The 12,517-nt window shown below is 45.0% G+C and overlaps 1 protein-coding gene across 1 annotated transcript in view; it reads right to left on the reverse strand.

The window, feature by feature from the left end:
• The window catches only part of LOC147460855 (putative polyribonucleotide nucleotidyltransferase 1, chloroplastic), a 98,610-nt gene that overhangs the window by 24,916 nt on the left and 61,177 nt on the right, over window positions 1-12,517 (reverse strand). Inside the window, exon 13 of the mRNA XM_086508542.1 lies at window positions 2,574-2,663. Within this exon, the coding sequence (XP_086364668.1) occupies window positions 2,574-2,663 (90 nt within the window). The remainder of the gene's footprint in view (window positions 1-2,573; window positions 2,664-12,517) is intronic.

Genomic DNA, 12,517 nt, shown 5'->3' on the forward strand with positions numbered 1-12,517 from the left:
CACATTGGGATCAAAAGTCTTGCAATTTAAGAAATAGCATCCAAAATATAGCAATGTGTTGGAACATAACGTTTGCAATTCTTATGACTGAAAGAAACCTTACAAGAAGATAAAATTTTAAAGCCACTCACACACGCCATGGTCCCGAAGAGCTTTATTCTTAACACTAGTTTGGTACCAAAAAGGACACTTTAGTGTCCTTTTTTCACGAATTTAAATAAAATGGTACATGAGATCTAGACCACATCTCAAGAAATGCTTTTGCAAACTTATAAAATGTTATTCAAAGTACTCATAGAAATTATAATCCCTCACTTTTGATCATATTCTCAGTAGTAACTACACTCATGAAAAGAACCTACGCAAAACAGCATTCAATGTTTCATTAAAACTCGTACTCTAGCCTAAGAAAAAAATGATTAGGGTGCATGCAATAATCCGTGGTAGCTACTTATATATGTGTTTGATATTTTTGCAATTGTCATATGAGAAAAAAATCCTTTGTGGCTAGAATTAAATATAGAAAGTTATGTGGGTCAAATATGCAGCGTTTACAAATTCAATTAACGATCACAAAAGACATTTAGTTCATCTAAATTTACAATGTCGTATGATGCATATATACTAGATCTATGACTCCATTACATAAGGTGATAATTTTTAATGGTTATGCAAGCAAGCCACACTTGGTGATTTCTGGCATATCCAAAAAACTGTGCATGTTGTAATAATGATTTTTCATTTATAAAAAATTAAGCCTTAAAATAAAGTCCACTTTTGGATTTTTCCGTTCCTCTCACTTGTTTGTATACAAATACCTCATATGGACACAATTAGGGGATTTATATACACAGTTTCATTAGTTTTTCATAGCAATGTTTTTCTGCAAGAAATTACGCACTACAATTTTTTTTAAATGAGCTTAAATTACAAGATGCCTGTGAGTTTGAATCCTTGAAAAATGCTTAGTTGATGGGTATTGACCTATAGATACATTATACATCTTAGGTTTTGTCCCATAACCTCATCATGTTAATGAAAGAGGCCATGAAAGACCAAAATTTTCCTCTTTCTCAGCAATTTCAAGATTTTGGTCTTTTGATTATAACAAAAATCTAATCCCATAACTAACTTATGAAGCTCAATTTCTTGTTATAATACATTTTTTTCCTATCCATACACCTTGAAATTTAAGCAAAATCTTATTTTGATGAGAAGTTATGTTCAATTTATGAGATTTTTGTTAAGACTGCACTAAATTTCTATGATTTTTTCATCTTAAAACTTATCATTATAATCTTAATTTGGTATTAATTTTGGTAAAAGTAAAATTTGGCTATGTTCTTCACCTCATAGCTGACCTAAGATATGAAGGTGACCTATTAAGCTTTTTTCTAGATTCACCAAATAATTGCTAGAAAAACATGACACTTTAGTGTCTCAAGACATTTGAGTGTCCGATTATAGAACTAGTGTTAACAATTCTAGAGAAATCTGACTGACAATTGCATAGCTAAAATAGGCTAACACTTCCCTTGCTCAAATTGTGTGAATGTGTGATGTAACAGAATTGTGCATGCCATTGGTTTACTTTTGTTCCCAAGACACCTATATAAAGAAAAACAACCAAGAAATCTCAAAATATCATTGCAAAGAATCCAGCAAAGAGAACTTGAAGTGTTTAAATGGCTGGGGTCTGAGTGGTTTACTTGTTCTGCACTAAGCCTTTAGTCTATGACAGATGGGCAGACCCTGAAGGCTGATAACTGTCATTGGTAAACATTTTAATTGAGTGTGCAATCAAAATCCTGGGCGGACTGAGTAAGAATAATCCATGCCTTGTATGGGAGAGCATGGGTTATAAACAACTGCCATTCTGCAGGGGATTTCGGATGAGGCCAATGGTGACAATTTATGCCCCACTGAAGTGTAATTGATTGAAATGATAACTCCTATGATGAGCAGGTTGTTCAACGAGTGTGCCATTAACTAACTCAGGGTGCCCTCATGTTAGACCAAATGCACGTACTCAACTTCAGTTATCAAATTACCACAAAGGATTACTTCAATTGGGAAAGCCTTATCCTTCTCTAAGGTGAACCATTTCTGAATAACATAATGAAGTCTTCCTAGAAAAACCCTTTGTTGTAGTTTCTGTACAATTACGGGGGGAAATGCTATGGCTAGAACATGCTTGAGATTTTGATACTAGACTTGAGAGTGACAAGTGAAATTCCAGGGGAGTACATAATACAGTACAACAATGCAATAGGAACTTCCCATTAGGTACTTAATCTTCGAGTTCATCCCAAAGGACAAGAAAGGTCAATCCATTACCCTCCCCACAAAACCCCATCGACCAGTTTTCCGACACGCTCACTTACATTAACCACTTTGACAAGCAAGATCAAGAACAACACCCCACTTAAAAATAATAATGGGCAACAACACGACCGTTTTCATACACTAGACATACCATCCAAATCAAAAAGTGCTTAGCAGGATGATGAACTCCATCAAATACCTAGCAAAAATTTAGTTTGAAAATAAAACACAATGCGTAAGTACACCACCTGAAAGTAGAACCTTTTAGTGTCCGTATCAGTCAGATTGTCCAGCCTTTGACCCATATCATCACCGCCCAATGTAGTAACTGCCAAAGCCTGCAAATAACCATCTCTCTCTCTCTCTCTCTCTCTCTCTCTCTCTCTCTCTCTCTCTCTCTCTCTCCAAGAGCTACAAAAGAAAGAGGAACACATAGCAAACCTTCAAACAAAAGTACAAGAATTGACAACAAAGCAAACAACAATGGAAGAACTCCCACCAAAGGTTGAAGAAGACCAATCTACAACTAAGGTAACTCCACAAAGCTTTTCTCATGAAGTTTTGTCTATTATTAAAGAAAAAGAGAGAGTACAAAGCATAGAAAGACATATTCGAATTGGAGGTCTTCCCGATGGGTGGGACACGCAAAGGCATGAAGATGAACAAGATGAATCTGGATACACTGTAGAGACAGATACACTGACTAAACGATTGTCTCGAGTGGTCCCGGAAACAGGCAAAGGTTTTCTACTATGATATGAAAGAAAAGACAGCAGTCATGAAGCAGACGAGGTCATTAAAAGGTACATCCGTTTGGATATCAGATGAGCTGACACCTACCCACTTAAAGAACACATCAGGAGAACTAGAAAAAGTAAGAGAAGCAAGGAAAAAGGGGAAGTGGGTAGTCTATAGAGAAGGAAGAGCCATCATTAGAGACTTTGTCAACAAATCACCTCAAGCACAGGAAACTAAAGAAACCTGATTGCACATCTTTCTTTTCTTTATATGTAGAAAGCATGGGTAATACATGTTGTAATGGTAAGCTCATGACCATGGAGCTCTGAGCTACTGAGGTAGTTTTATTTTATTTTCATTTTGCTATGATGGAAGACACTGTAACCAAGGATGTATTCTGATTTGTCCTATAGGTCATCTTTGGCCTCGACATGACGTTAATCTCTCTCTCTCTCTCTCTCTCTCTCTCTCTCTCTCTCTCTCTCTCTCTCTCTCTCTCTCTCTCTCTCTCTCTCTCTCTCTCTCTCTCTCTCTCTCTTGCTGAGAACATCATAGGAAAGACAGTCTCAAAGACGAATCACAGATTTCTTTACACCAGCCAGAGGAGAGCCAACGGAGCAATCATTACAGCAAATCTCAGAGCCTACTCATACTAGAGGTACACTGCTTGATCGAGCCACGGAACTTGGCAGATCCAGATGTCCACGACCTCGGGGCCCGGGGGGTCTCCCACTACCGACGAAGGCTGCAACAGAAAATATAGATCACTCTAGCTCGACATACAAGACAACCCACCAGAGTACTAACCATGGAGGAGGTCGATGAGATCCGACAGCGACCGATGAGAAATTTCATCTGAACCCACAAAACCCCCCCCCCATTTTCCTTTCTCCTTAGGGTCTTAGTGTTAGTTTTTTGTAACTTTGTAATTTCCGTACTCAGACATGGTATCAGATTCACCAACTGTAACTTTTTGGTCTCATAGGTCATTTTGGCCTTTTGAAGACGTTAATATAACATTTCATTTCTCTCTCTCTCTCTCTCTCTCTCTCTCTCTCTCTCTCTCTCTCTCTCTCTCTCTCTCTCTCTCTCTCTCTCTCTCTCTCTCTCTCTCAGCTAAATACCAAGAGCACATGGATACAGCCGACACAGGAGTTGGGCACGAAGATGGCCTTCTATAGAGAACATCTTCTCCAACTCACGGAAGACGGCTTTGTAACTAGGCCTGCATACATGGATACACACTTATTTCATGGGATAAGATGCGCTATTGGACAGATACGCACATCCTCACATCAGCTTCAGATCGAGACTGGCCGATTTCGAAGGGTGCCGGCAAAAGCCAGGATATATCACCTATGTAACTTAGAGGCAGAGACAGAGCTGCACTACACATGTCAATGTCCGACATACTATGAAATACGCGGCCGCTTCCACTGCCTGTTCAGAAAAGGGTTCGGACCTTTTTCTAGAGTCATGAGATACAAGGATCAGAGGTGTCTCAGATTGTTCCTGCTAGAGCTGCGTAGACTTAGGGAGAGCTTGCTGAGGACATCAGGGGAAAGATAGCCTCAGAGACGAATCATAGATTTCTTTACACTAGCCAGGGGAGAGCCAACGGAGCAGTCATTACAGCAAATCTCAGAACCTACTCATACTAGAGGTACACTGCTTGACCGAGCCACTGAGCTTGGCAGATCCAGACGTCCACGACCTAGGGAGGTCTCCCACTACCGACGAAGGCTGCAACAGAAGATACAGATCACTCTAGCTCGACATGCAAGACGCCCAACCAGAGTACTAACCATGGAGGAGGTCGATGAGATCCGACAACGACCGATGAGAGATCCCATTTGAACCCGCAAACCCCCCCCCCCCCCCCCAAAGGGTTTTAGTGTCTTAGTGTTAGTTCTTTGTAACTTTGTAATTTTCGTACTCAGACATGGTATCAGATTCACCAATTGTAACTTTTTGGTCTCATAGGTCATTTTGGCCTCTTGAAGACGTTAATATAACATTTCATTTCATCTCTCTCTCTCTCTCTCTCTCTCTCTCTCTCTCTCTCTCTCTCTCTCTCTCTCTCTCTCTCTCTCTCTCTCTCTCTCTCTCTCTCTCTCAGCCGTTTTTTGACCTAGTAGACAGCAGTTCACTCTTTTGACCATAACTTGCTCATCCGAACTCCGATTTAGGTGATCTATAGCCTCAATCGAAAAGCATGAAGCCCTCTACGCATTGATGTAAAGATAGAATTTTTCTGTGTAATGGAAGGCTTTGCTGTAACAGCATCTCAAAACTGAAATAACTGTCAAAACCTTTTGTTTTTGTTGCCGACTTGAAGGCAATGTCAGACAAAACTCGCAAGGGTGGAAAAGCCACACTCGCCATCGCGAATGATGCAAAATCTCAAAGGAATTTGGATGCTAATCCAACCACATCGTCTACAACAACGGAAGCAATGATCATGGCTTACTTGATCTCGTTACAAGAAACCGTCAACAAGCAAGGTGAAGAGTTGCGCGCACTTGCAATGGAGAATGGCACTTTAAGAGTTTTCGTTGTGGAGAATGAGCACCTCAAGAAGATTCTTGAAATGCAAACAACACGCTTGATGCATCTTGAGAATAAAGTTCAAGAATGTAAACACTCTCTTGTTGACATGAATGTATTGAAAGAGCGCTTGAGCAAAGTTGAGAGTGCTCATGTATTAAAAGAGGAAACGATAGATACAATACGACATGATGTATGTGAGATGAGAAATGCATCCAAATCATGGGCTGATATATGTAAGGATAATGTGGTTTCTAAATCTCCTATCACGCAAGCCGTTGTCCAAGCAAAGAATGTAGAGAATGTGGACACTCAAGAATTGCAAGAACGACAAAAACGCTCAAAGAACATTGTCATTCGTGGAATCAAGGAGGAAAGCATGGAAACACCCCAATCTCTTGCGGTTGCTATTGAAGAGATTTTTGCTACACACTTTGGCATGTCAAGAATCATGGCTTATGGTGCACATAGAGTTGGAAAACAAGGAGTCCCTCGCTCGGGAGAAAGACCTATTGTATGTACCATGGCTGATGAGGTAAAGAGAAAGATCATCCTTGACAATGGTTGGATCTACCTCAAAGGAACGGGTTGTAATGTATATGAAAATCGCACTCTTATGCAACAAAATGTGCGTCGCAAAGCATATGAGGAAAGAAGCAAGAAGGTTAAGGTATCATCTCAAGAAGAAAAGCCACTTGAGGAGGATGCAAGTCCACCCAACAAATAGGGACACATGATATATGAGACCAACTCACGCTTGCGAATAAGCTTTTGGAATTGTAATGGGTATCTATGGAATGCGGGAATTGGCATTGATGAGCTTACCAATGACTCCGATGTGATACTTCTTGTCGAAACATGGGAACATGATGCGTAACGAATTCTTGGATTTGACAAATACGATGTGCATTCTTTGATGTGGACCAAAAATGCAAAGCAACGAAGAGACAAAGGAGGTGTAGCATGTATGACCAAAAAGGGCTTGAAAGATGTTTCCATTGTCAAAGAAGATAAGTATAAACGCTACTTATGGCTAAAAATCAGCCCACCAAATGGTCAAGTCATGTTTGTAGCTGGTTGCTACATTCCTCACTATGACTCCAATTTTTATGCTCGCTTGAATATGGATAGAGATCAACCCTTTGTTGAACTAGAGGAAGACATTGCTCATTACAAGGATCAAGGTTAAGTCATTGTTTTTGGAGACATGAATGCTCGCACAAATATGTTACAACACGACACACAACAAGTCGACATGCCGAATGTCTCAAGAAGAATGGATGACTCGTACATGTATAATCGAAGTTCTAATGATGCAAAAGAACTGGATCACTATGGAAAGTCACTTCTACATATGTGCAATAGTACCGGAATGCTCATTGCAAATGGTGTATCTCTATGGCAAGGCACCAATGACTTTACATGTAGAAAGCACAATGGTGATAGCGTGATTAACTATATGTTGTTCTCGGAAGCCACTCTAGAATGCATACAAAGCTTTACACTTGGTGAACGGAATCCGGAATCAGATCATAGGATGTTATATATTGACCTCAAGGGTGGTAAACGACGCGAGCATGTAGCCTCCAATCATGATGTGAATCATTTGTACCTACGTTTAGACTTCAAACGAGCAATTATATATCCTGAGATGATGGACCAAATGTTAAGCATGATAGAGCATCAAGAGAGCCTAACATTAAGATGCAAGAGGAAAGTTTTCAAAGAAGTAATTTGCTCTTGTGCGAAGGAATGCTTTTCGGTGAAACACATGTCTTGCAAAAGGTCTAAGAAGGGTAGCACCCAGAAGAAATGGTTTGACATGGAATGTAGCAACGTCACCATGAAACGCGTTTCGACAGGTCAAGACAGGTGAAACGTTTCGGGCCTTGAAACGTTTCGTTCACCAAGTGAAACACAAGCCGTTTCACTCACAACAAGTTACCAAGTTTTGGTTTCAAAGTCGCTAAACGCACGTTTCGGTCTCACGTTTCACCATGCTCTCATTTTGGACTAAAACGTTTCGTGGTGAAACGCCGCGTTTCAGGGTGAAACATTTCGGCCTTGAAACGTTTCGCGGTTACGCTGGAATAATGTAGTCAAGCCCGAAAACACTTGCTAAGATTGGATGCAATCAAAGACAAGGGAAGTTTACTTGGAATGTTCACACACATACAAAGCACTTGTTCAAAAGAAGAGGAGAAGGTGGGAAGTCAAAAAACAACTTCTTTTAGCGCAAGAGAAAGCACATGCATGTGGCAAGTTTTGGCAAAATCTAAAAGGCAAGCGCGTTGAGAGCTTTGGTGACTTGACTCTTGAGGATATGTATATGCATTGCAAGAACCTCTATGAGCAACCCAATGTTGATAAGATGGAGTGTTGTAGCTCCCTTCCGTTTATGTCTCCCTTCTTTACCATTGAAGATGTATGCCGTGCGCTTGAGAAACTTCCTACTCGCAAGGCAGGCGACCTTCAAGGTGTCAAGGCTGAAATGATTAATTGGACAAGCAAGAAAACGCGATATTGGATATGCGATATGTTTAACCTTGCACTTCAGTATGGCATGGGAGTGCAAATTGGATCAAACCTTTGCACAAAGGAGAAGATGTAAACAATGTGAACAACTATCACACTATAATGGTTGGTGCAAAGTTATTTGGATCTATCATGGAGATAAAGATAAGTGAATGGGCTGAAAAGAATGGCAAACGTGCGCTTGGCCAAGCAGGTTTTCGAAAGCATCATAGCACTATTGATCACCTTGTCACTCTTCGAGTTTTTTTTTTTTTCCAAGAAAAAGATCCTTCTATTAGTTAATGAAAACTGCCCATAGGGCTACATCCACCTCTGCAGGAGAGGGCTACAACAAGCATGATGGGGAGACTCTCCCAATGAAAAAACAGCATATATACAATGAGGCTAAATCAAGAGAAGGGAGGAGGGAAGAGCCACACAGGTGGACCGTAGTGCCATCTAGGCACCCCCTGGACAATGGTGTAGAAAGGCCCAGGGCGCCAGAGTCGAAGGAAAGCCTCGCGGCGCTCCCGCATGCGGTCAGAGCTGCCCCATAGTCCCTCAAGCTGTCCTCTGAGAGTATGGATCAGCTCTAGCCAAAAGTCACGAACAGTCTCTGCTGGTGGCACAGGGCGAGCCTCAAAGATGCGGAAACAGCAGGCCCGCCAGATGAACCAGAGAGCTGGGCCGCTGATGAGCTCCCAACACTCCTCTCTCTCACTCCACCACTCCTGTGGAGTAAGATCTGTAGCAGGCTGGAGTGTAGGTCGCCCCCCCTGCATCACTATCATTCTGCTGGTGGAAGATAGCTCAAACTGAAGTGTCGGGCCCGTGAGGGTGGACCAAGCCGCTACCCCCCAAGTGTACTGTCGAGCCGTGGAGAAGGAAGGCATCAGCCGAAGAACTTGTAGCCACACCTGTTGGGCCGAAGGACAGTCCCAAAGACAGTGACGCCGACTCTCCACCAACTAGTCACAGGCTGCACATGCGGCCGAGAGACCACTATGCACAAGCCAGCTTCCTACTGCTGTGGCTCTGTGTGCAACCAGCCACTGGAACAAAGTGACGCGCCTCGGCTGTATGGAGTCCAACAGCCTCTGCCAAAAAGCTGCAAAGAACTCTACTGTGAGGCCCTCCTCCTGCCAATGACGTGTTGCAGCGGGGCGGGCCTCTCTCTATGCTGCAAGTATATGACGTCCAAGTCGAACAGTGTACTGAAAAAAGGGGACTCCTGGGCGGTCTGGAGAAGAGAAGGGGTCCCTCCATAGCCACTCACCAGGATCCCACTGTACTCGTGCCAGTGGACAGCACTCCCAAGCCCATAGCCTCCAGTGTCCTGTCTCAAGAGCTGCTGGGTCAGGGTCGATGACGCAAGTCCTCCCACAGATGCCCACAACTCGGATCCTCTGGAAACAGCACTCTGCTACCTGCGGGGCCTCTACTGAAACTCGCTGTAATCGTCCCTCACCCTGAAGCTCGAAGAACAGGGCTGGGACAGTCTCTGAGCAAGCCCTGACTGAAATGAGAACCTCCAGTCGTGTGAAGGCTCCCATCCACCGGGGTGCTACTGGCTCGAGAGGCGTGAGCCACTCAACTGGAACTGACTCTGAGATGTCCTGACACATGCTATGCACCCCTCTCATGCCCTGTAGCTGGACAGCCTGCACCTCCTCTGACAAACCTGTGAACGCTAGCCAGTCACCTAGAGAGCGCGTTGGACCTGCTGCCATGGGACCCCAAGAAACATGAGGCCAACTCCCAACCAAGTGGCCTCTCTGAGTGCTAACCATGGGGTTCCAGACGAGGGGCTGCCGTAGGCGCTCCTCCGTGCACGTCGGCTGTCTCTGCTCTAGGCCACGCCGTAAGAGCTCCCAAGATCGAAGCAAACTCACAGCGAATCGGTCCTCCAGTCTCCTGCTCAAACCAACTCGGCGCAACTCTATAAAGATCCATCTGGTCGAAGGTTGCCAAGGGCCTCCTGACTGAGGCACCCTGGCACGAAGCCTCTGCAGCAAGAACTCCTTCCAGGGCTCCTCGCCTGGAAGAAGTCCTCTGACGACGAACTTCCCAAGAAGGGCTTTGCTCTGCTGTGCTGGATCAATGATCCCAAGCCCTCCCTGAGAACAAGGAAGTGTGATGACCGACCAAGCCACCTTGGCTCGGGCAATCTGAGTGTCGCGACCTGACCAAAGGAAGTTCCTGATCAGCCTCTCTACCTGGCTGATACAAGAACTCGAGAAGATCCAGCAAGAAGAGATGTACCACATAGTCGCCAACAACACCTGGTTGGCAACTACTACTCTGCCAGCCACCGAAAGTCGTGCTGAGCTCCAATGTAACAGCTTTCTCCTGATGGAAAGGAGAAGAGGAGCAATCTGCTGCTCGGGGGACAAGTCCAAACCAACCTGACAACCAAAGTACCGAACTGCAGTCCCTGGAGGAATCCACCTGAAACCCTCTCCTGGCATCCAATCTGGCACAGGAGCACTGCCAACCGAGAAAGCCACTGTCTTTCTCCAGTTGATCAATGCGCCCGATGCACAGCAGAAGGTCTCCAAAGCCTGCTCACATCTGTGTAAATTGGCCTACTGGCCCTCTAAGTACAAGGCTGAGTTGTCGGCAAACTCAGTGTCCAGAAGCTCATCTCCCCGTATAGGGAGTGCTAAGCCCCTCAGACCAACATGCTGTGACACCAAAAATCTGCTCATCGCCTCAGCATAGAACAAAAAGAGAAAGGGGGCAAGAGGACAACCCTGTCTAACCGATCGTGTGAGCATGAAGCGCTCACCTCTACCTCCTGCCAAAAGCACCTGACTGTGAGCCTGTCTGTACAAAGCTGACACCCCTCTGATCCAAGCATCTGAGAAGCCCATCCTGCGTAGTGTGCCCTCTAGAAAGTCCCACTCAACTCTGTCGTATGCCTTCTCAAAATCGAGAAGAAGAATCACAAGGTCCTCCTCACGGAGTCGTGCCAGGGCAGAAGCCTCCCAGAAAGTGATATTGCGTTCCTTGACGAAACCTGTCTGAGTCCCATGTATAAGGCTCTCCAAAAGTGGCTGAATCCTCAAACTTAGAGCCTTGGCAAGAATTTTGTAGGCTGAGTTGAGGATGGTGATGGGGCGCCACTATCGAATCTCATCCAAGGAGCCACCCTCCTTTGGAATGAGGTAAATCAGGCCCTCACTCATGCTATCCGGCATCACTCCTGTGTGCAGAATGTACTCAAAAGCCACTACAAAGATCTGGGCCAAGCACGTCCCAGTACTCCAAGAAAAAACTGGGAGTCAGCCCATCCTCACCTGGACAGCTACCACGAGGGAGGGCCCTAAGCGCCGTGTGCAGCTTCTCACGTTGAAGAGGTATCTCTAGCCTCTGGCGCATCTCCTCAGTCACAAGACAAGGCATCTGTGCCCAAACCTGCTCCCTGCATGCATCCTGTCTCTCTGACTGAGGCTCAGCCGACAGTAACTCACGGTAAAAGTCAGTAGCAACTGCACGCATATCCTCGGGCTCACAAACAACTGACCCATCGGGTCTCCTCAACTGATTGACCTTGGCATGCGAGTGCCGAGGTCCCACTGTCTCAAAGAAAGCACCTATCACTCTGTCACCCACCTGAGTCCACTGAGATGCCTGTCGGTGAAAGGCAAACTCATGGCGCCTCTCCTCTCTGCAAGCAAGCTCCTGTCGAGCCTGTTGTAGCAGCTCCTCCAACCATGGACTGTCTGGATGCTGCTCCTACATCCTCTGTAGTGAAGCAATGCCTCGTCTGAGACGCTGCTCCTCCTCTCTCGCTGCAGCCCGTCGAGCCAGAGACTCCTGGGGAAAAAAGTGGCTAAGCTGAGCTAGGCCTAAGGCCACTCTGTCTGCAGGTGGAGCCTAGCTGTCCATGCCCTCTGTCTAGAGAGCCTCTACCCTCTCTTTGAGTGTTGAGTCCAACAAGACCCGCTCTGGGATGCGAAGCATCATGCTCCCACTCCTCTGCCTGTCTGCCACTGTGAGGATCACTGGTGCATGGTCCAAGAAGGATGTCCCTGCCAGGATGCCCATTGATCCCCCCAAGTCACTGAAGTGGTCACTAGTGTAGAAGCGATCTATGCACGATAGATTCACTCCTCCCACTCTGCGGTCCGATCTAGAGAAGGCAAGACTCTCTGGAGGCCTCACAAAGCCAGAATGCTGCCATGTATCCGAGACCCTCAAAGTCATACACAACCTCTCCCAAGCTGCTAACTCGACTCCATGCACAATAGCATGGCTGCCTCCGATCCTGTCAGAAGGGTCCTCCAACATGTTGAAGTCCCCTCCTACACACCAATGGTCAACCTGTGGCAAAGACTCAACAATATGTGACCAAAACTTTGCACGAGCACTCACCACATTGGGCGCATAG

The sequence above is a fragment of the Adiantum capillus-veneris genome, chromosome 3 (genome assembly GCF_014529385.1).
Source record: "Adiantum capillus-veneris isolate H3 chromosome 3, ASM1452938v2, whole genome shotgun sequence".
Lineage (NCBI taxonomy): Eukaryota > Viridiplantae > Streptophyta > Polypodiopsida > Polypodiales > Pteridaceae > Adiantum > Adiantum capillus-veneris.